This window comes from Aphidius gifuensis, linkage group LG1 (assembly GCF_014905175.1).
Source record: "Aphidius gifuensis isolate YNYX2018 linkage group LG1, ASM1490517v1, whole genome shotgun sequence".
Lineage (NCBI taxonomy): Eukaryota > Metazoa > Arthropoda > Insecta > Hymenoptera > Braconidae > Aphidius > Aphidius gifuensis.
Window position 1 is genome coordinate 10,979,744 of NC_057788.1, and position 25,707 is coordinate 11,005,450.

General features: G+C 26.8%; 3 protein-coding genes and 1 non-coding gene across 4 annotated transcripts; 2 read left to right on the forward strand and 2 right to left on the reverse strand.

Annotated features, from left to right (window-relative positions):
• Positions 1-4,467: 4,467 nt before the first annotated feature.
• On the reverse strand, positions 4,468-8,175 carry LOC122850315 (zinc finger BED domain-containing protein DAYSLEEPER-like). Its single transcript, XM_044149503.1, has 4 exons — positions 8,094-8,175; positions 7,840-8,024; positions 4,899-6,252; positions 4,468-4,820 (listed from the first exon to the last, which is right to left on the reverse strand). Exons 1-4 carry the CDS (start codon positions 8,173-8,175, stop codon positions 4,468-4,470), a joined length of 1,974 nt encoding a protein of 657 aa, XP_044005438.1.
• A 1,926-nt stretch (positions 8,176-10,101) lies between these two features.
• Trnaa-agc lies at positions 10,102-10,174 on the forward strand. Its single transcript has one exon. It is a non-coding gene; the product is annotated as a tRNA-Ala (tRNA).
• A 7,126-nt stretch (positions 10,175-17,300) lies between these two features.
• Positions 17,301-18,077, forward strand: LOC122850409 (leucine-rich repeat-containing protein 15-like). Its single transcript, XM_044149590.1, has one exon. The coding sequence runs from the start codon at positions 17,301-17,303 to the stop codon at positions 18,075-18,077; it is 777 nt and encodes a 258-aa protein (XP_044005525.1).
• A 2,962-nt stretch (positions 18,078-21,039) lies between these two features.
• Positions 21,040-25,630, reverse strand: LOC122848052. Its single transcript, XM_044145840.1, has 3 exons — positions 24,968-25,630; positions 23,851-24,495; positions 21,040-22,875 (listed from the first exon to the last, which is right to left on the reverse strand). Exons 1-3 carry the CDS (start codon positions 25,415-25,417, stop codon positions 21,103-21,105), a joined length of 2,868 nt encoding a protein of 955 aa, XP_044001775.1. The 5' UTR covers positions 25,418-25,630; the 3' UTR covers positions 21,040-21,102.
• Between the last annotated feature and the right edge of the window lie 77 nt (positions 25,631-25,707).

Consider the following 25,707-nt stretch of genomic DNA (forward strand, 5'->3'; position numbering starts at 1 on the left):
TTATAATTTTTTTGTTTTAAGGGTTTTATTTAACGACAGGGCGCCAGAGAAAGGAATCTCAACCAAAGCGAGACGACATTTTTCTTATGTCCTCGGAAAGTCAGGAGAGCCGACGATTGGAACCCATGTTGATCATACAAACTAGCAGTTTTAATACTGTCCATCCAAGACTGTTCCTTTGTGATCGACCTACGCCGATTGGACTCATAAATCAATTAATTTCAGCTAGTTCGATATGCCGGCTAATTTAAATTCTTTCGGAAGCTCCAATGTTTCCTCTTCCACCATCATCATCTGCACCACCATCATCACTGACACTACTATATTATATAAAATTATTTTGACACACGTATACACATGCAGTCTTCAATAAAATTTAAACTGACTATATATATATATATTTATTTATATGAGAAAGAATAAGCAAGAATCGGATGACAGAGAAATGCATTTATTAAATACCATGAAAGCAAACGATAGTTAAAGTAAAGTATAGTAAATATAAAAAAAAATTGATGCGCCAGGTTATAGCTGGGGTGGTAAAGGATGGAGGGCGCCACCTTAAATATTTCTGATCGGATTCCAACAGTGCTTGTTGATCTGCTTTAAGAATTTAAACAACTCATTGTAAAGATGAGCTAAAAGACAGAAAAAGACAAAGATTAAAACTAAAAAAATTTGATTATAATAATAATGAATATACTGCAGAAGACAAGACAAAGAACAAGAGAGTGAAAACAGTAAGTCGTGATGCATGTGCAAAATGACAAAAAATATATACAATTAGACAAAGAATGAAGCACTTGCGACTACCAATCAGCGGCTTTACAAAATTAATCTTTGAATCGAACCAGATATTTTGATCGATAATAATTTTTTTGATCAGTGATTGTTTTTATGAATTTAAAAAATAGTATCTGCAGAGAGTATATGCAAGTGTTGTTTGCAGGTAACACAGAGGTGTGAAACAACATGTAACCAAGTAATTGAGCACAGTTTCTAAGCAATTAGTCATGAAGAAAAAAAAAAAAAAAAGCTTAGGGACATGACGACTTACCAGAATTTTAATAAGAAACATTTTGAAAAAACTAAATAATAATTTTAAATATACCCGTATAAAGTACAAAACAAAGATTGAATTTTTGTAAATTAAAAATTTGTTGAAGTTTTTTTTTTTTCGTATTCACTCAGTTGTTTGAATATTTGATGTTTATTGAATAAACAATCTCAAGTTATCAAAGCACATCAAACTACTTGTCAGTACTTGACAAAAAAATCGAAGAAAAAATATATTGCAATACTTTAACGCCAGTTGAAGTCAGTTGTTGGTAACTTGATCTTGTAATTAAGTAGAAAATCACATATAGAAAAATATATTCTTTAAAATAACAACAACTGAAAAATAGTTAATAGACACACAGAATACCTGTAAAGGGATTCTACAGATATAGACAGACGTTCAATGTGCATAACATGATCGATCCATTACTACGATTTGTTTTATTATGCAAATGAATTCAATTTTTTTTAAATGACTACAAAAATATCGTAAGGCCTATTACGTAGTTTGAAAAAATATTACCATCAATTTTTTGAAGTTACGAGATTGTTGATTCACTTTTACCCCGGAGGGTCGGTTATAGTAGCGACATCTTGCCTTTTTATCGAACATCGAACAGCAGACAATAAACTCAGCAGATATAGTGTAATTTAATAACTTCAACGATGATCATTCAAAGGATCATTAATGAAATTTCTATAAATTAACAAACTATATTAGTTTATTGTATTTGGTTATACATGTAAATCTAAATTAAATCTTGGTTCTAAGGCCTACCAAAACGCAATTTTATTTTGGTATTTTTGATTATCGAATGAATATATTATTTCAGCAAATCATAAACTATGATTTAATTTTGAGTAATAATTAATGATGAAATTAGTGCATGAATAAAATTCTATTTGAAATACTCACCAATATATTCGATGGCAAAAAAACCAACTTACCGTATTCAGATAAAATAAATGTCTTTATAAAATATATTTATCTCCGTCAAACGTTCGTGGCAGTTTATTTCTAACATGTCAAATCGAGGTCCAAAATACTTGATTGGCAAACTATTTAAAATTGGATTCAAGCCTATTGAAAAGTTTTGGAGTATTCTTTGAGTAAGTTCAGGAAATAGTTATTATAGTTTAATTAGTTATATAAATTGAATAAAATGAGCTGTAGTATTTATTGGCAATATAGAAAAGAAAAATTAAAAAATTATTTCATTTAATAGTATGTGTCCGTCTACGGTGCACCAACCAACCAATTAAATAGCTTTTCTAGTAGGACTAGTTGCATTAGCTCACCCAGCTTCACAGTCTTAAAATCGGCCATGCATATATACAGTTTTATGTATTTAATTTCAGTCCTATATAATTGCTATAAATTATATTTCAAAAATATTTTTAAAGTAAACAAATAGATATAATTATTTCAAGTTATTTTGATGCATGTTTTAATTCCCGATTTCTCTCATATTTACCCATGCGGAGAACTAAGGAGAGAATTTTTATGAGCGTGAAAAATTACTCCGAACTTTTTCCTTTCTTTCTCCAAAAAAGACTAACGTGGCAAAATGTAGAGTAATCACGGAGAAATTCGGAGTAATCGCACAATTTTTTTTTTTAATCCACCACTTTTATTCACGTATAAAAATAAGCTATCAAAAGCTTCAAAAGCACGCTCGAACTGTATTGTGCGAGTCTTGGCGTTTTTCAATGACTGTTCCCAATTACTTTGATGGTCAGCTGTTACCTTGAATATGTTTAATATAGCATCTACTACGTCCTTTATTCAAAAGAATCCCTGAAGACAACCCAAATAATGGCTTCTAATAATATCTTTAAATAAAGTTGGATTGACTGGTAGGCCCAACAGAATTGATCTTGTTTTACCGGTAAAGCCTATATGTTTTCTATATGAAAAAAAAAAAATCATTATTATTGTAATTTTTTCGTATATCGAAAAGATACGGACTTTACTGGTAAAACAAGACTACTTTTGTTGGCTCTTAAACGCACTTAAGAAACAATTGCTTGTCTCGCTTTTCTTTGATCAAGGCACTTTTCATTCTGCAGGTTGACCTCATCCATTAACTGCTAGAGGTCTTTCTCTTGTCACGATTATTTATCACAGGCTCTATATTTTGAGATATTTTTTTTTTTTTTAGTACATAGTAAGAATAGGCGATAATAGAAATATAATCGATTATTTTCTAAAATCATCAGATAGCTAATCAATTAATCGGGCAAAAAAAACATCAGATAATCGATTATCCGATTATTTTTTGTTTTATAATTTATATGTTAAAATTATAGTGATGTGAAACGACATCAGCGGACAGTGACAGTCAAAAAACCTTTATGTCACTACATCATTGACCGATTAAAAATTGATGACAGAAAATGACGAAAAATATATATTTTTAAAAGCGATTGTTTTACCGACTCATAATTTTTTGTCCATGATTTTGGTAACGAAAGCCTTATTAATATCATATTTGAAGATATATATATATACTTTATTATATATTTATACGCATTGAAAAGATATGTTATTTCGAATAGCTTGAGTCCAAAAAAATAACCAAAATATAATTTTTAAAATAAATATTTTTCGTATCGGAAGAGTATAATAATATTTAAATGGCTTAACGTATCGACGAGTCAGTAATATGAATTAATAATACTAAAAGGAATAATTTTAATTTTATTGAATAATTGTCCTATTAAAACGCTTGAATCCAAAAATTACTGTAATGTTTAAAAAAAAGTAAATTAAAAAAAAACTTCTATGATGTCCTTGATCCTGGATATCAAAATTATATATAAAATAGTTCAAAAAAATAATTGTAATGTTTCAATATTTTTTTTAATAAAAATAAGCTCAAAATCCAATGTTATTATAGGAAGTCAATATGACCGTGAATATCACTGACCATCATTTTTCAAAGAAAAAATTGTTAGTAAAATAGAGATGGTCAGTGATGACAAAGGAAAAAACCATCATAAACATGAAAACATCTCTAATTATAATTTAAAATGCAACAAAATAAAAACGCTATTAGTAAGGAATAAACAGGAATAAAAAAATCAATAAAAAAATTTAAAAAAAAAAATTATATTTAAGAAAAAAATCTTATTGGTTTCAGTTTTATCACTCTCGTTGGTTTCTTTTTTTTTTTTTTTTTCACTGGAAAAAATTTTTTTTTTACAAATGTTAGCTTTATAAAATAAATATTATAAAAAGGAACAACTGGTAACTTATTTTTTTTTTGTATTTTAGTTTTATTCATTACTCAAAAAAAAATTGGAAATATGTAGAATGTCAAAAGCACAGATATTTTATTATTTAATTTATTTGTTACTTAAACAATTTTGTAAATTTTTGTTATTAATATTTTTTTTTTTCATCAACTAAATATCGTACCAAGAATGAAGACACAATGTCATTCTTGCTGATTCATCATTCATTGAACCACTTGACTCTGCCATAATTGAACCAGAAAGAGAAAAAAGTCTTTCTGATGGAACTGTTGTAGCCATAATAGAGAACAAATCTCTTGCCATACGTCCTAGTGTTGGAAAAGTTTCTTGGTGATTTTTCCACCACTCTAATATGTCTTGGTTCTTTTCAGCTCTCTTTATCGCTAAATATTCGTCCAATTCGTCTTGATAATTTTTATGCATCGGTGTATCTTCGAAAATTGACGTAATGTCAATTTTATCTTCATTTTTATTGTCGATTTCTTGTGAATCCATTTCATGTACTTCAGTTTCAACAGAATCAGCGTATTTTTTATACATGATTTTAAAGTTTTCAATGCAATTTTTTTTCAAATTAGTACCCCATGTAGTGGAAGAAAAAATCTTCACTTTGTGACGTGGATCAAGAACCAACACAGCACAATAAACCCAGTTCGTCAGATTATAATGTTTCATCATTGTATCACGAGCTGCCTGGAAGCCGAGTATTAAAGTTTCATCAACGTTAGACCGATATATTTTTTTGTCCAACTCGTTCACAATTGTGTCAATTTTATCAAATAACATGTTGATAGCAATGATGGCCAATGGCAGAGTGACATATGTTTTGCCTCCTAATGTTTTTGATATATGTTTAAAGTGTCTTAAAAATTCATAAATATGATTTAATATGTCCCACTCATTTTCACTCAATGTGAACTTTTGCCATAAACTAATGTCTACACTCCACAACAAGTTCAACCCTTTTTTTAATTTTAAACTATATTCAATCATATCGTATGTTGAATTCCATTTTGTAGACATATCTAGTACTGGCTTGATATATTCGATGTTAACAAGTGTACAACTAATGTTAAGTGCATTTTGTAAAATCTCAGACCGTTCAATTTTACCCAAAGTCTTCCTCAACTTATAAATGGCTTTTGATGGATTTAATTTGGCAAAAAAATTATTATCTAGGTTGTCTGAATGATCTGTTGCTCTAATTTTAAATACAGAATCATCGTCACTTGAATACTCATCGTCATTTTCATCACTAGACATGGTTGATGCATCATCACTATCATTAATAACATGATCATTATCATCATCATCATCATCATCACCATCATCATTACCACCATCATTTTCTACATGCATAGCTTTGAGCAGGTCTTGCACACCAAGATTTAACACGTAAGATACGCAACAAAAACGTTGATTTTCCTTATCAAAATGAAAACCAGAATTTTCCATCAAAGTCACTAATTCATTCATGAATTTAATATTCGCTGATGCATTATTAAAAGTTATTCCCTCTACTTTGTCTTGGAGTTTATATTCTTTTAAACAATTGAAAAATAATTGTGCCATGTCAATACCATTATCTTTTTCTTTAGAAGAAAGAAAATCTAAAGCGAAAGAATTTATTTTCCAGTTATCATCAATAAAATGACAAGTTATACCATAGTAAAACTTTCCTTTTGAATTAGCCGAACCATTTATTGTAAACGAAAACTTTGATTCATTATTTTGTATAATTGTTTTAATCCTTTCTTGTTGGTTTTTAAATTCAGAAAAAAACATTGCTTGAATTTTTTTTCTAGAAGGTAGTTCCATGTTTGGATTTAAAAACTGGATAAACGTCCGCGTAATGTCATCATCAAAAAAATCAAATGGCAATTTTTTTTTAGCCAGCAATTTAATGAGAAGAAGGTCCTGCTTTGATATTCTTTCCTGTAGAAAATAAAAAATTACATAATATTAGATAATTTATTTTTTACTTTTTTTTATTTGTTTATAATGTACATACATGGAGAGAAATATCCAACAAAAATTGTTAAAAAAATACTTAAAAATTGTTGATGTAAGTCCAATAAAATATGATGTGGTTATTATCAAAATTTGTTTTACCGACCCACAATTTTTAAATATTAAAACAAAAAAAAAAACAAAAAATATTAAAGTGAAAATAGAAATTATTAAATTTAAAAGTAATAAAGACTAATAATAATAAAATGTTTACAAAATTTGAATAAATAAATATAAAAAATTAAAAAATAAAAAAAAATAATAAATGAAAATAAAATTATTAAATTAGAAAATAAAATTTGTAATACGGACTAATAATTGTAGTTAATAAAAATTGTACTAATGTTTTAACAAAAATTATGAATCTACAAATTCAATTAATTGAACATTTAACTTATTAATAAAAACAAATAAAATTTAAATTTGCATCTTGGTACTAAATTGTTGTACCAGAACCACAATTTTTGTTGAACATTTCTCTCCGTGTACAAGAATAACAAACAATGATTTAAAACTTGTATTGTTACTAGCTTCTTATTTTTTTACAATTTTATTTTGGTTTAACCATTGCATTGTAGTAATAAACAAAAATATTAAAATAAAAAAAAATAACAATCAATTTAATTAATACGCGCGCCTGTATCCATAATTTCTAAAATGTTCATTGTTTATTATTGTTATAAAAAAATGCATCAGTAGAAAACCACAAAAAAAATATATTTTACTTCTTCAAAATGTTCTTTTTTCAATGGATATTTCAGAAATACTGTGCAACAAATATTTATTGTAGAAAAATATATTGAAAATGAAAAGACCAGTCGAAAATTATGAAGTTAAAATTTTTTAAAAGTTGAAACAATTTTTTTTACAATAAATATTTGTTAAAAAGTATTTCTGAAAAATCCATTAAATAAAGGACATTTTGAAGAAGTTGAATATATTTTTTTGTGGATTTCTACTGGTGCATTTTTTTATAACAATAACAATAATAAACATCTGAGGTGTCGCGCGGTCTGTCAAGAGATCGCATGTGTTACCGATTTAATCTTTCGAAGATCACTCTTTGTTTATTTGATTTATTCCGTTAGCAGCAAAAAAACAAACTATGTCTCACTCACTCTTTTTTTGTTGTTTTTTTGTTGCTAACTAAAAAAAATAATAGAAAAAGGCAAACAGAAAGAAATTCATATGAGAGTAAGTAAGAGAAAAACAATGACCAATCAAATGTCCGGAAGACCGTGATGATGTTTGTCCTTTTTATATAAGGATAATTTTATAGTGACTTTTAATAATTTTTAAAATAAATTTTTATTATTTTTAATAATATGTTTTTGTTTTAGTGATATTTCTTTTATTTTAATTTCAAATTTTTTAGTAATCTTTAATTAATATAAAATAAAATAAAAAATTCATATAAAAAAACCAGTAAAATATTACACTCGACTATTCATATTAAATTATCGTCCTGATCTACTTTATTCACATATACACGAAAAATGAAAAAATTATTACCTGTGTTTGAAAAAGTGTTCTTTGACCAGGTTCTAATACATTTTGTTTTTTTATCCCATTTAATTCTTTTTGCCAAATCATAGGATGTGCTGATTGCAAATGTTTTATAATGCATGATGTATTTCCTTCTTTGCGTGAAACGAATTTATCAATTTTTGATTGTTTACATACAAGACATTGAGCCTCTTTTTTATTATCACGCACAACAAAATCAAAAAACTTAGAATATTTAGATTTTTTTTTGCTTTTTTCACTCTCAATACTTGGTGTCTCACTCTTAGTTGGATTACTTTCATCCAAACGTCTTTTTTTTGTCAGTTCACTATTATCAGACATTATTGTAAAATTGAAATTTAGAATTTTATAACACAAAGCAATTTATTAAGAGAAAAAAAATTGGTTTAAACGTGTCAACCACTAGCTGGTTTGTGATATAATAAAACAAAATCGTAACTAGTTGTGGGCATATGACACTCACAACGTTGCCGCACTCTCCTACGCTTAAAAAGTAATAAAAAATTTAAAGAAAACAAAATCGTGTTTTATTTTGTTTTAAAATTCGAGGAACCATAGCTTGATAATATATTTTTATCGAGAGCAACGGCTTTATATTTCAAGTAATCTTGAAAATGTTAATACAAATTATAATATATTTTTTCGTTTCTTTCTTTATCATACAAATATTGAACTTCAAAGACATATGACTAATACAAACATAAATATTTTTATGATCCATAAAATTTGAAAAAAAAATTCAACCGAAGCCACCGAAACTTTCGGTCTGAAAAATGAAAATTCAAGTTTTATATCAGTTTCGGTATCGTGCCCAGCCCTACCCAGTCGGGAAAACAACAATCTTGTTCAATTGAATTTCTCCTTACTTTCCCCGTTGTAAGAAATTAATTTAATCAAGTTATATTTTTTAATAAGTATTATTTATCAATTATAATGAATCGGTTGACACAATTAAATCAACCCGGCGGTTCAGATTTTGTTTATGTTTGTTTTCCTAGAAAAAGCTATTACCCTTGGTGCTGTATTGTGTCATGAAAAACACATGATGCATTTGTAATATTACTCCGCATAGTCGGTCACCTCCGTACCAGTATCGGCTTCTAATCTTATTTTAAATATTTCTTACATCGTTATCCTTTAAAATGCACCCAGTCAAAAAAAAAAAAAACGCATCCCACTATAGCTATGTGGTGCATCACCTAGTGCAACGTCGGAGAAATATTTTCACCAAAATTATTAGTGACGCTAAAAATACAGAGATAAATAAAATTAAAAAATTTTAAATGCAATTTTAAAAACGAAATCAACTAAGAGTCTCTAACTTTTATGTTTATCACCTATTAGCGTTTTATTATCATTTTCGTGTTGAATCCTACTTTGATAATACTATACAGGCAATCGCTGTTAATTATTATCAAACTCATTTCTATTTAAAGTATTAAACATTAAAATTATAAAATAATAATGCTAATATTATATTTTCATGATGATATATTAAATTTCAGTTTGAAAAATAGAGCGATGTACAGAGCTGACTGATGCTGATATGAGATACTTACTGACACGTAAATCTCGTACATGTGTAGCTCCCCTGAATAAATGATTGTCGCTGATAACTTGTCCTACACTCCTACGCTAAAAACAAATCTAAAATATCTTCAAAATATGTTTTAAATATTGAAGTTCAACCTCATATTTGAATTATGAAGACTAGAGTCTTTTAGTCTTCAGGATTTAAATAAAGTTAAGAAACAGTGTACAATACACGACTATAAATAGCCACATAAAATATATTTTGTATCAAACTCTAGCTTCTCCTGATCCACTCATTGAAGTCCTCAGATTCATAGTTTCACAAAAATTCGATTTAGAAATATTTGTTTTATGTACATGACTTGAAGCAGGAAGCGTCGTATTACGTGTACAAGTTATAGCAAATATAAAATTGCAGAAAAAGTCAAAATTGATTTAAAAATTTTTTAGGATAGTTTTACTGCACGGAGAAAAAAAAAGAAGTAAAATTTATTATAAATAATAAAAATGGTTTTTTCTTTTTTTTCGAAAATTTTCAGCACCGAATAAAAATTAGGGGTGGTGGGCTGAAAAGGAAAAAAAAAATAGTTAAAAATTTTTAAAAGGTTTCATTTTTCAGGGTTTAATTATGATCGAGTTAAAGGAACTTGTTCCACATGCGTTTCTCGAGCAAGAGAGATATGATGAATTAATAAGAGTGTACTCTCAATGGTCGGGGATGTAGCTCAGATGGTAGAGCGCTCGCTTAGCATGTGAGAGGTACCGGGATCAATGCCCGGCATCTCCAACTTATTTTTTTTTTTTTTCTTCGAAAGTCATCGCGACGGGAAATGAGGCCATAATACTTATTGAATTATCATTTTATAAATTGAAAATAATAAAAATAAAATGTGACAATTATTGCAACAATGAAAAAAAAAAAATATAATAATAAAAAATTATTTTTATTTTGTATTATTATTTTTATTATTATTGTAAAATGATTTCACAAGGTGGTCTTGAAGACCTTGTACATAGCTATATATTTTATTTTGTATGATGTACCATTCTCCATTGAACCTCCTCAATATTAATGAAAAAAACCATACTTTTACGTTGCTCCAAAAAATAATAATAAAAAAAAAAAATATTGTGTAACAATATATTTATTTTTTAAATAAATAAAATACAGACATTAATGTATTTTTTTTTTTTTTAAACTTTAATAAGAAAAATTGATAATTACGGGATAATTTATTACCACGTGTCTCATTAATATAATAAATTGATTTTAAAATTTTTAATGAAGTCAATATTTATAAATTTATTTAAATTATAAATAACTTTAAATTAATTTTTTTTTAGAAGAATTAAATTGTTAAGGTCGAAAGTAACGATAATTTCCCGTTGTTTAATTTTTGATTTTTTGGGCTTAAATTAAAGCCTGAATAATTATCTATTTTGATGAATTATTTCAGAATTTTATTGCTTGGTTTTTTTGAGATAATTGATGTCAAAGTTGACAACTTTAACACACTAGGATAGGGATGGAACACACATTTATGCTTGTAGTTAAAAAAATTGTTGTTTAATATTGCTTTTTTTTTTATCACTTTGTAGTACTTTTTAATACGGATTTTTTAAGCCCTCATAGATCATTTTCCACCTACGATTTTAAGAGATATTCAACTTTTAATTATTAAATTTTCTATCATTAGCGGTCATTCTCTCTCTTTTATTCGTCGTGCTGTCTCATGTTTCTTGGCTATGGTAGTATGTGTGTGCCTATCCAGATGGAATACAGATACACATACTATCAAGAACCTGTCAGTATAGTGAATATATTTTGGACAGAGGGGCACTGAAAATATTTTTTATATGCATATGTAGATGCGCACCCTCTCGGGCCCAAACTTTGTTCGACGATGGGATTTACTTTCGACCTTAATTAAAAGAAAAAAATTTTTAAATGAATTAAATTATATAAAAAAGAAAATTTTTAGTAACGAATTCGTTCTATTGAAAATTGAAAATTTTCAAAACTCTGGCGAAAGCCCGTGTGGTTTATCTCGATTATTCCAGATTCATTACGGTTTAATTTTTTTTCGTTCAATTTACTTTTTTTTTAACTAAACAAATTTTTTTTTTCAAATCATTTTGTTTAATACTTTTATTTATAAGAAATTTTTTCCGGGGCAAATTTTTTTTTCTTTTAATAACGTGGTAATTTAAATAACTATACGCGCATCCCTTTTTTGTCAAAAAACAGTGTTAAAATTCAAATTATTAGTTGTTTATACTTTCAATAACTTTTGAACAAATATATTATATTATAAATATATTATATGTTTATAAACATAAAAAAAATTTGTAAAAATTCCTGATTAAATTTCTGAGAGCCACACTCTCTTCTAAAAAATCGTTAAAAGCAATCCTTCATGTCTATTTTTTTATTAGATTAACATACCAGACACTACTTATTATTATAAACAATTGTTGATAACTAATTAACGCGAGCTCGGAGCGTTTTTTATCAAGACAGTGTGGCTCTCGGTATTTAAAAGGCCAACAATTTGAGACCAAATGGATATAAATTTTGTTTTTTTGTTAATTAACAAATTTCTAACAATAGCAAAAAAAAACTACCTCTTAATTATATAGATTTTGCAATTTTAAATGTCTAGGCAAAAAATCGCATTCACCCGAGTGGAAATTGAGATCAAGTCTTGATCAAGACTTGATCAGGCAACATTGATTTCAAATCCATTCTTGATCAAGATTTGATCAAGTATTCCGATCAAAACTTGATCAAGTATCTTGATCAAATCTTGATCACGTTTAGCGTTACGTTCTTGATCAAGATATTTCATCAAAGCTTGATCGAAAAAATGAAAAAAAAAAATTATTTACAAATTATTAATTTTTTTATTATTGTATTATGAAGTGTGATGTCATAGAGAAGAGTTAGATAATTATCGAGCGCGGAAGTTTTTTTTTTCTAATACACGGTAACCGGGGTAAACCGACGAAGTATAGATTGACGTAGTAACGGGTAAAATTGAAATTATCGACCAGAAGAAATAATACCGTGTGATTTTTTGAAGCTTATATATTTAGACCGATCTTGAGACATTATTAGGGCTGAATTTTTGCGTTTTTTAATTAGTAAAAAACTTTTATTAATTATTAAAAAAAATCGTTATAATGACGTAATATATAATAAATTAAAAAGTTAATGTTTCTTGATCTATCTTGATCAAATATTTAACAAAGAATAATTAACAAGTTGAATATTTATTGATCAATTCGTTATCAAATTTTTGATCAAGATTTTATTATCACGGACGTGTTAAGATTTTCTTGATCCTATCTTAAATCAAATACGACCTTAAATCAGAAGAGTTAAAGTTTTCTTGATCAAGTTTGGATCAAGACAGCCGTATCAAAACGTGTTAAAGTTTTCTTGATACTCTCTTGATCAAAGAAACCTTAAAAAAGAAAGTTAAAAATTTCTTGATTAAATTTGGATCAAGACAGCCGTATCAAAAACGTTAAAGCAATCTTGATGTCTATTGATCAAGACGGCCTTAGTCAGACAAATTAGTTAAAGTTTTTTGATAACTTTGGATCAAGACGGCCTTATCAGAACAGTGTTAAAGTTTTCTTGATCTATCTTGAGCCGGTTATCTTTAATTAAGCATTTTGATCAAATTTGATAAAACGATCAGGTTTCTGAGTTAAAAACAACCTTGATCAAGTATTGATTAGATGAGGCTAAATTTAAATGAACAAATTTCGCTCCACGATTTGTTTTTAGTTTTCTTAATATTTTGATTTTAAAATTTTTGCAAAAACATTTTTTGTTGATAACTAATTTATTAACAATGAGAATATTTTTTTTTCTATTCTCGGTTGTAGTATTTCTTCTAGGCTTTAATTTGGTTCTAATACAAACATCCTATCTATATTATTTTAGAAGATATGAACATTTTTCTAAATTTATATAGTGAAAACAATACTAGTAGGCTTCCACCTACGTAAAAAATTAAAAAAAGCTTAACCATATAATTCATAAAATTTACATTTTTTTTTTCTGTAGTTTTTTTCATGAGTTGTTTTTTGAATATAGGAATCATGATTTTAGGAAAATTCTACCCAGAAATATTTTATTATGAACATGAGTAACTTTGAAATGAAATATTTAATTGCATCACAGAAATAAAAGAATTGAAAATAAAGTGATCGAGACTTTGACGAATGAAGTATCATGGGTAAATTGTGAGAAGGGTTTTTTGAAAGACACAAGAAAACATAATTATAATTTGTTTTTTTTGTAACTGAATGATTAAGTGATCAAAAACACTCAGCCATTAAATACTGAATAGTAAAATAAAAAATATTCAAACTAAACATCCACAAAAATGTCATAAAAAAATGAATTAATTCAAACAGTGGTTGCAGCATCTTTTTTAGAAATTGTCTTTTATTCGTGTGAACGGAGTGTTGTTATTTTTTTTAAATTATTACTAAATAACAATAATATGGTAACTTTAATCTGTATCTTTTGATTTTTTTCTTCTTTCTTTTGACACTGATGACGTTGAATATTCTTTATTCTTTAATATTTTTATTTTTTTCTCTACATTTTCTATTCAAATTATCGTCACTTTTAGCACGTTTATTTATTATTTTTTGTTTAAACGCTTGTTGATCAAGTGATTGACCAGAATTATCAATTCTTTCAGTTGATATAGAATCAAGATGATCCAATGAACGAATTAATCTTGGTAGTTCAAGGTTCTTCATAGATTGGTGTTCCAATTATTTCAGCAGAATTTTTTACTGGTTGATAATGATCGTTAACAAAAGTAACGAATTCTAGTTATTATTTTAAAGATGATTCTATAAATAAATGTCTAACTAATTATTATTAATAAGTTTTTATAATTTTTAAAACAATTGTCTTGAATATTTTATTTTCATATATGTATTCTTCTACATTCATTAATTATTATACTATTATTTATTCTTATTGTCTTTAATATTTAAAAATATTATTAAATTCGAAAAATGATAAATAAACTTATCTGTTTTTCATTAAAAAAATTTAAATAATTCAACTGCATCAAAATATGTAAATTATTTTTTCATTACAGTTATATGATGTATAGGATAAATATTGAAAAATAATAATCTAATTTTTTGAATAGTTAAATGTACAATTGTTGTGGTCAAATGAAAATACGTAATTATATCTGTGTTCATGATTTTCATGAAAACTGTCGTGACGCTCTCTGGCCTGTTCAGTCCATGTGTTTCATTCATTGAAAATCCTTCAAGTATAAAACAACAATAAAAACATTGTAAACATTGCGAATACAACAATCAAAAACTACATAGATTGAAAAAACAAGTTTTAAATACATTCATTAATAAAATGGCACAATTTGATAAACATCAGCTTGAGAAAACTGATCAACAGTTGACTCATTCAATTTTTGTTGGGAATTTTCGAAAAGAAAAGAATATTATCTCGGTCAGCGTGAAACCATATTTTCAAGGTTGTCATTAAATTATGGTCAAGACATGTACGACGCCATGATGATAATTATGAACAAAATTATAAAATCCAATAAACACAAAATTAAAGTTGAATCAACAAAAAGTGTAGCAGCAGAAGCCGCTCGTGACTCAGGTTATGATGATAATTCTGATCAGTTGAATCAACAACAACAACAAAAACAAGTTGACAAAGTTCACAGTCAAAACAAGACGATAACAAAATAAAGAAATATACCAGTTGATGAAATTCATTCCAAGAAGATATTCAAAGAAGGTATGTTTCAAATAACGTTAAGAATTTTATTAAATTGCAACTTGGTTCAATTTATTTTATTTTTTAGATAACAAAGAAAATAACTGTGAAGATTCAAGTAATGCTAAAAATATACAAATTCAAATGAAGAAGAAAGTGTAAGCATTGAAAATGAAATTTTGTCAATTACAGATGATTCAATTAATGTTGACAAAATGAATAACTCAAAAGATTATACAATTGGACTAGGAATAAAGTTAAATAGTATTTCCAATTCATTTAAAGATAATAATCAAAGTTGCTCGAAAATAGTCATTGAGAATGACGAAGAAGAAGAAGAATTATTTACAGAAGAAAATATAACCATTAAAGATGAAATGTTGTCAGTCACAGAGGATTCGATTGATGTTAATAAAACACACAACTCGGACAATCCGTCAGTTCGACTAAAAATAAAGTCGAATGAAATTTCCGATTTATTTAAAGATAATAATAAAAGTTGCTCAAATGAAGTCATTGACAATGTTGATCATCAAAAAAACACAAGAATTCGTACTGGATCACTTGCTTCTAAAAAATATAATGTTTATACAGGAGAAGATGATGAACTAAGCTCTACCGCAGACGAAAATGACCTTAATGATGATGATGATGATGATGTATCAGTTCCTGTCCATGTTATAACGACAATTGGTTTATTTGGAAATGGCTCATAAACAGCAATTGGCAAATCCAAACTTTTTGCTTGTCTATGTAAAAAAGCAACACATTCATCTGTTAAACAAAAAAAAGAAAAAATTATTTATGGGCACTATAGCTGTTGGTCCACCACTCGTGCTGCACTTGCATCATGTTCACAGGATCTTCGTGTTGTTATATGGACATCAAATGATTATTCAAGTTGGACACCAAATATATTAAATTTGATGATGTTATTTGGAATGTAAGCTGGTCATTGACTGGTGGAATCTTAGCAGTTAGTGGTAGTGATAATAAAGTATCATTGTGGCGTGAAAATTCAGAAGAACAATGGACATGTATTTCTAAACAAGATAATGCCAATTTAAATAACGCTGATCAACGAAATTTGTAATTATTAAAACAAGCAAACAAACAACAATAATGAAAAAAAAAAAAAATATTTGGGTTAATAATAAATGTAGCCTTACTCAATATAATAATTATTAAAAAAATGTTTTGAATATACAAATTTGTCAAAACATTTTTATTACTTTTTTTGATGTGATGTTTGTTTGACAAAAATTGTACAGATTTTAATAATTGACTATATCATTTAGTATATTTAAATTATTTATTAAAAGCTACTCAATGCTGCTGCTATTATTATTGTTAATAAATTATTAAATACTAGTTTATTAATATTTATTAAATGATAATTTATTATTATTAATAATTTATTGATAATATAATAATAGTGGTAATAAATAATTTGAATAAACTTTTAATAAAATCGTTACCATAAATAGCTTGTAGTTATACATGTCTGCGATCATGGGCGTTGTGAAAATAAAATTAAAAAAAAAAAAAATTAAATAAATAAATAAATAATATTAATGATTATATTTATTAATCAATGAGTCAAATTTATTATATATAGTTGAAAAATATAGTTGTTTGAAAAATGAAAAATTAATAATAATTTAAATGCTGATAGAGTTTTTTTTTTTTTTTAAATTAACAGACTAATTTATGTTGTGAAATGAATTATTATCACTAACAATAATGTAATATTACTTGAGTTAATTTAATAGAATTATTTTTAGGCTTGGAAAAAGTTGAATTAATTTTTTAAATATAATATATTTTATTTATCTGAAAATCGTTAGATGCGTATATGTGTATTGTATATATAGTGAGTATTTTCTTTTTCTTTTTTTTTTTCTAGGAAAAAATAATTTCTTTTTTTTAATCCTAGACAAAAAAATTTTAATTTACGAAACTTAAAAACTTCATGCGAAACGTAAACAGGTTTTTGCGGGTTTCTGTATGAACTTGTAATAGTTAACCACTGTCGATCACTTGGTCTTGTGGTCCATCTTGCTCAAATTTTATTTCTGATTTTTGTTTATAAATTTTATATAATAATATTTATTTAAAAATGAAAATAATAATAACATTTTTGTTGTCTCTTTGTGTTACATCAATATATTGTGAAAATAATACTGTGATAATAGTTGACAATCAATTAGTGTATGCAAGTACGTCTGAAATATCATTGTATGTGCAGGATAAAAATGTAACATCAGTTGCACCAGATGCCTTTCATGATCTTGGTGATTTATTTGCACTTGTATTAAATGATAATCAAATAAAATCATTCGCAAATGGAACGTTTTCGTATTTTTCAAATATGATATTGTTGAACGTTGTAAATAACAAATTGAAAGAAATACAAGATGGACTCTTTGATGGCCTTGGTGACTTGAGTTATCTCTACTTACAAAAAAATGAAATAACACATATTGGTAAACACGCATTTGTAAATTTATACAGTTTACGTACTCTTAATCTCAGCAAAAATAAATTAACAACATTAACACAAGATTTTAATCACATATTATCATCAGTTAGAGAATTCAAATTTTCTTGGAACCAAATAACACATATCGATCCATATTTATTTGCCAGTAATATTTCGTATTATAGAATCGATTTAAGTCATAATAATTTGTCAATTATTCGCTCTAACATGTTTTATACACTTGGTGAAGGATTAATAGTTGATTTAACTTATAACGACATTAAGTCTATTGAACCAAGCGCATTCACGTGTTTAACATGGGATATAAGCTTTGATCCAAGTGTTGATGTTAGAAGAAACTCTCAACCTTGTTGGTATGAGGTGAAAAAATATCCATTCCATATGTTGAACTAAACGACATTTTTTCAAAACATTTGATTGAAAATGATTAAACAAAATTTAAGTTGCAGTAAAATAATAAATAATATTAATGATGAAGATAATGTTCACCTACAAATAATGATGATGATGATGTGTCATTGTGTCTTGAGAAAGAAATAAAATAATATTGTATATCGTATATATCTATATGATTAACATGAAAATTTAAATAAAAAATATCTTTATAAAAATCACGTTAATTCAACTTTATCTGTTTTTTATTTTTTTTTCCTGAAAATTAATTTGCTTTTTTTTTTTTTATTCACCTTTAGTTACTTAGAATGGAAAAAAAAAAACTTTGTAATTAGTCAATTATAAAAAATACAAAAAAATCATATTATGTACAACAAAGTCGTAAATATGAAAATAATAATTGTATTTTGATATTAAAAAGAAAATGAATAAATATAATTTGTATTGCATGTAAATAACGATAATAATGAAATTATGCATTATTAATTTTAATAATTATATCAGAAAATAAATTAAAAATAATTAAAAAAATTCATTACAAGTTTATATTATATTATACTGTTATTAGATTGTCAAATAATGCTGATCAACGAAATTTGCAATTATCAAAACAAATAAACAAACAACAAGAATGAAAATAAAAAAAAAATTATTTGGGTTAATAATAATGTAGCATACTTAATATAATAATTATAAAAAAAATTTTTTAAATATATAAATTTGTCAAAACATTTTTATTGATTTATTTTATGTGATGTTTGTTTTTTTTTTTTAATTTCCATTTACAATTTTTTAATTAATAATAAAATAAATGATGATGAAAATACAACAACTATATATGTCTGCAACTATTTTATATTTAAAATATAGTATGAAATAATAATTAATTAATTTTTTTTTTTTAGTAACATTCAAAAATAAATAAGTGATTTTAAGTCCTCCAGTAAATATTTATTGATTTTTGTAAAGAGGAAAAAAATTATTACTGTGATACTTTATATCAATTGTTACACTGAATATACAATTTATAAATACATACTAAAATTAAACACGTATTAACGTATTACTTATTTATTGTCAATAATAATAACAGGTCTATAATTTTATAAGTGAATCAATGTTAAAATTTTCAGCACTACCAACAAAGACAGTTCCATGTTTTGCCTCATTTGAAAAACAAAATTTAATTGTATCAATAGCTGCATCAACTTGAGCTTTTACATTATCTAAATCTTTTAAATGATCACTAATTTAATTTGCGGAAATTACTGACACAAAAATAATAAATACAAATAATTTTATTTGAAATTTTAATTTCATTTTCACTGTGGGTTTTTCTTCTCAGCTTGAAACGACAACTGACAATATAATGTCGTAACTAATGGCTTTATTTGCATTATGCCTTGCATGCAGGCGTATAATTATCAAATATTTAATTTTTAATATAAAAAATTACCAATACACTTAGTTAAATAGTTTTATTATTTTTTTATATACTTATGCTATAGCATAGATTTATTCTTGAGATTTAACTTGTGATAAAAATATAGTGGTACACTTGAAAAAAAATCAATAATGAAATTATTCCTACAAGCAGTGAAAAAAAAAAATATATATTTCAAATTGTTTATTATCTTTGCTATATACATAATAAACATAGATCTATGATTCTAGTGAGTACTTTTGTTGAATAGAAAAATAAATAACATTCTTATTATTATATGTCAACAGGCTATAAAAAAAAATCTGATTATAATTTTCTTAGATGAGACTTCCTACTAAAAAATTAAAATATTTAGTGTCTACGACTGAATCTAAAAAATAAATTTTAATTGAAAACTTTTTTTTTCCTAGAAGAGCATCGCAAAACATGATTTCTTTTTATTAAATTTGATCTGGTTGGATATAGTTTGTTCTAGTCAGATCTGGTCAGATAGGATTTTATCTGAGCGCAGATCAAGTTTGATCTGATTAGATCAAATTAGATCTGATTTAATCTGCCGATTTTTCTCTGGGTACCTTATAACAATAATAATAAAGGTATATTTTCAGAATATTTTTTATATTTATAAATATATTTGCATATATTTGCATTGGTTTACCCAGCTTCACAGTCCTAAAACCTGCCATGCATATACTGTTCTATGTATTTAATTTCAGTCTTATTTAATTGCTATATAATTATACTTCAAAAATATTTTTAAAATAAACAAATAGATACAATCATTTTAAGTTATTTTGATGCGTGTGTTAACTCCGAAATCCGAATTAGTAAAAAGTAAACAGAAATAAAAAAGTGATAAAATAATTTAAAAAAAAAATAAATAAATGATTGATAAAAATTTTAATTGGTTTCGGTTTTACACATTTCGTTAGTTTAATTTTTTTTCCTTTTTTTTTACTGGAAAAAAATTTTTATTAACAAATTTTAGTGATGCCGCAAGACGAGACGAGAGAGAGCTGACTTCTCTCTCTCGTTTCGAATATTCTCGTCTCTCGTCTCGTCTCGACTTCTCTCGGCCAACAATTTATTCTTAGTAATTTTTTTTTACAATATAAATAATAAATTCATTACTTTGATTTTATTATATTTTTTTAAAAAATTGTTTAGTACGAATCATTTATGCTTAGATATTATTTGGTTATTCCGGTAATTTTTCTGCGAAAAAAAAATATAATATGGAGAATAAATATATGTTATCTACTGTACTACATAAAAACAAGAAGAATATAAATAATATTATAATCAACATTGATGAAAAAAAATCGAAAATTTATTATAATAGATTCAACAAAATTATGAAAGTATCTAAAGTCCACCAAAAAAACATAATAATAAACCAAAAAAAATTGAAAACAAGTAAAAGAAAAAGGGTCAGAAATTTTTTTTTTTGTATTTTAGTTTTATTTATTACTCAAAAAAAAATTGGAAATATGTAGAATGTCAAAAGCACAGATATTTTATTATTTATTTGTTACTTAAACAATTTTGTAATTTTTTGTTATTAATATTTTTTTTCATTAACTAAATATCGTACCAAGAATGAAGACACAATGTCATTCTTGCTGATTCATCATCTATTGAACCGTTTGACTCCGTCTTAATTAAGCCAGGAAGAGAGAATAGTTTTTCTGATAGGACTGTAGTAGCCATTACGGAAAACAAATCTCTTGCCATACGTGCTAGTGTTGGAAAAGTTTCTTCGTGATTTTTCCACCACTCTAATATGTCTTGGTTCTTGTCAGCTCTGTTTATCGCCAAATATTCGTCGAATTCGTCTTGATAATTTTTATGCATCGGTGTATCTTCGAAAATTGACGTAATGTCAATTTTGTCTTCATTATTATTATCATTTTCTTGTGAACCTACTTCTTTATGTACTTTAGTTTCTACAGAATCAGCGTATTTTTTATACATGGTATTGAATTTTTCAATGCAATTTTTTTTCAAAATAGTACCCCATATAGTGGAAGAAAAAATCTTCACTTTGTGACGTGGATCAAGAACCAACACAGCACAATAAACCCAGTTGGTTAGATTATAATGTTGCACCATTTTATCACGTGCTGCCTGAAAGCCGAGTATTAAGGTTTCATCAACGTTAGACCGATCTATTTTTTTATTTACCTCGTTCACAATTGTGTCAATTTTATCAAATAGCATGTTGATAGCGATGATGACCAATGGCAGAGTGACATATGTTTGTTCTCTTAATATTTTTGATATATGTTTAAAGTGTCTTAAAAATTCATAAATATGATTTAATATTTCCCACTCATCTTCACTCAATGCGAATTTTCGCCATAAACTAATGTCGACATTCCACAACACGTTCAACCCTTTTTTTAATTTCAAACTATATTCAATCATATCATATGTTGAATTCCATCTTGTAGACATATCTAGTACTGGCTTGACATATTCGATGTTAACAAGTGTACAACTAATGTGAAGTGCATTTTGTAAAGTCTCAGACCTTTGGATTTTAACCAAAGTCTTCCTCAATTTATAAATTGCTTTTGATAGATTTAATTTAGCAAAAAAATTATTATCTATGTTGTCTGCATGATCTGTAGTTCTAATTTTAAATACAGATTCATTGTCACTTGGATATTCATCATCATGTTCATTTCTAGACTGCATGGTTAATGCATCATCATTATCATCAACAACATGATCATTAATATCATCATCATTACCACCATCATGTTCTACATGCATAGCTTTGAGCAGGTCTTGCACACCAAGATTTAACACGTAAAATATGCAACGAAAATGTTGATTTTCCGTATCAAAATGAAAACCAGAATTTTCCATCAAAGTCACCAATTCATTCATGAATTTAATATTCGCTGATGCATTATTAAAAGTTATTCCCTCTACTTTGTCTTGGAGTTTATATTCTTTTAAACAATTAAAAAATGATTGTGCCATGTCAATACTTTTATCCATTCCTTTAGAAGAAAGAAAATCCAAAGCAAATGAATTTATTTTCCAGTTGTCATCAATAAAATGACAAGTTATACCGTAGTACGACTTTCTATTTGAACTGGCCAAACCATTTATTGTAAACGAAAACTTGGATTTATTATTTTGTATAACTGTTTTAATTTTTGCTTGTTGGTTTTCAAATTCAGAAACAAACATTGCCTGAATTTCTTTTCTACGAGGTAGTTCCTTGTTTGGATTCCAAGACTGGAAAAGCGTTCGTGAAATGTCATCATCAAAAAAATCAAATGGCAATTTTTTTTTAGCCAGCCATTTAATGAGAAGGTGGTCTTGGTCTGATATTTTTTCCTGTAGAAAATAAAAAGTTACATAGTGTTAGATTTTCTAAGAACCAGTTTAAAAAACAGAAACTCGGAAAAAATAAGAAGTTCCCCTGCCGAGATTCGAACTAGAGTCTTTTGCCTTTCTGGGCAAATACCTCAACTTCTAGGCCACAGGGCTTTTTCATATTTTCTAAGTTCGAACAAGTTAACCACAACGTCCTCCTATTCGTCATCAGAGCTTACACACGATATTTTCTACTATAAATGCATTATAAACGAGATTTTACGCGTGAAAAACTAGGATATTATTTATATATATCTATATATTTTAGAATATTACAGATGACTAAGTTGATGTATAAGATGTATAAGTTATAAGATGTATAAGTTATAAGATGTATAAGTCGTATGCATCCCTGGTGGAAATATTTTTCCGGCATTACTCTGGCTTTCTCCAGCATTACTTTGCTATTTGCCCATTTCCTGAGAAATTACTCCGGTATGACATCAATGACCGAAAAATTCTTCTGGCATGAAATCACTGACGGAGAGATCAATGCTGGATTTTTGTCTTCTTCATTGATCTCATACCGAAATAATTTTGCCGGCACTAATTCCATGCTGACGAATCTATTCCGGCATCAATCACATGCCGAAGTATTTTCTCCGACAATGGGCCAAAATTGGAGTAATGCTGGAGTAATGTTTCCACCAGGGTAATATAATATAATCATATTAGGAATAATATAGTTTTGTTTATTTAAATTTGAAAAAAAAAATTAACCAACTGATAATTATTACCAGTTAATTATTATAATTGTTAACAATTAAATCACAATTATTGTATAAAATAACATAAGAATAATTATACTTTTAATCTTTTTTTTTTTTAATTTAAAATTAAGTGTTTTTGGTCCAATTCATTTTGCATAGCAAAACTTGAAAAGAAAAAAAATAAAAGTTGAACGTAAAAAAGTTATTTCGAAGAAATGTTACATACCAAATTTGAACAATTGTGAAAATAAAATACAGTTGATTCATTCGTATCCGACGTACTTGGTTCTAATTTTATGTTGATGTTTGTTGTTGTTGCTGTTGTTGAGATAACAGCGTTTTCATCATTGACTGAACTCAATTTTATATTTTCAGTAATTTCATTTGAAACTTTTTCTTCATTATTCAATGGATCAACAACTGCCACCTCATCAGGTTCCCAATTACCATGACGCTCAATATCATCTTTTGATTCTTCACTGTCAGCCATTAAAGTTGTTGACGTAATTCGCCAGCTATGTCCAGTATAAGTTTCGGCATCTGGTAATTGTAAATATTCAGCTACTTTTCGTGGAAATGAGGCGATTGTATTTAAACCAATTGGTACATTCCAGCATTTTTGTTTGTGATATTTTAAAAAAAACCTGTCACTTGTTGTTGCTGTTGGTCTCAGATTCATGTATTTTTCTATTATTTTCTTATAAACCCCTTCAATGACAAATGATTTTGGTTCACTCGTCTTTGTTTTTGGTATATTAAATTTAATTAATTTTGTACCTTGATCACTAATTAACTTTTCAACATTATTAATTTTGAGTTCAGTAAGCTCTGTTCTTCTGAGCTCACCTTTCAAGGCAAGAATACTAACAGCCTGTAACAAATTTTTAAGTTAGAAATATTAAACAAAAAAAGGAATTGAAAATAAACCCTGGTAGAAATAATCTCTCCGGATTTCTCCGGATATTTCCGGATTTCTCATGATTTCTCCGGACTTAATCCGGATTTTCTACGTAATTGAGACTTCCGGAGATATTTACGGAGTAATCTCCAGACTATTTCTATATCTCCGGATTTTTTCCGGAATTTTGACTTAAAAAACAAACACAAAAAAATGGAAAAATTAATAAGAAAAAGTAGAAATAAGAGTTTACCTACGAAAAATAAAAAAGAAATTTTTTTTGAAAAAATCCGGAGAAAACCCGAAAAAACTCCGGAAGTCTCAATTGCGTAGAAAATCCGGAGAAATCCGGAGAAAGTCGGGAGAAAATCCGGAGAGATTATTTCTACCAGGGAAAATAGTAATATTGAATATTTTTATTAACAAATATTATATTTATACATACCTTAATACACAAATATTCATCATTAGGTGCATTATTTAAAAAAAATTCAATTTCTTTGGCAGTTAAATTTTTTGATTTTTTACTTCTGCATCCAATTGATTGTTTTTTCAAATATGCTGACACTTTACTAAATGAAGAAATATCTATCTCTTCTTCTGCTAATAATGTTTTTTTTAGCATTGTATGCACTGACCATAATGATGATGGTGAATAATTTTTATCATCTTTTAAATATTGCATGTATGTTAAAATAATTTTTTCATCTGCAGAAGATGTTTCTTTTAATAATTGCCATGTCTTGAAATGTTGATATGTACGTTTATATATTTTTTCAGATTTATCTGGCACCAACTTTTGTTCAATAATATCTGCTGTTTTCAATTGTTCAATTGGAATACTATTAGATGAAATACAATTGTCAACCGACATAGATATATCTGATTCTGTCATTTTGCACAATCTTGAATCACTAAAACTTACTGATTAACTTGTATAGTTGGTTATGACTTGAGTGTATGTGTGTTTTTTTTTTTTTTTATATCATATGTAGATGTGTGTGATACTACGTCGTTGGAAACAAGACTTAACACTAAACTAGAGGAAAAAAACACCTATTACAGGGGCAAAAAACAGAGGCACATTTCGTTTACTTCATGCAACTTTTGTTTACTCTAAGCAACGTTCGTTTACTCTAAGCAACTTTCGTTTACTCTAAACAACTTTTGTTTACTCTGAACAAC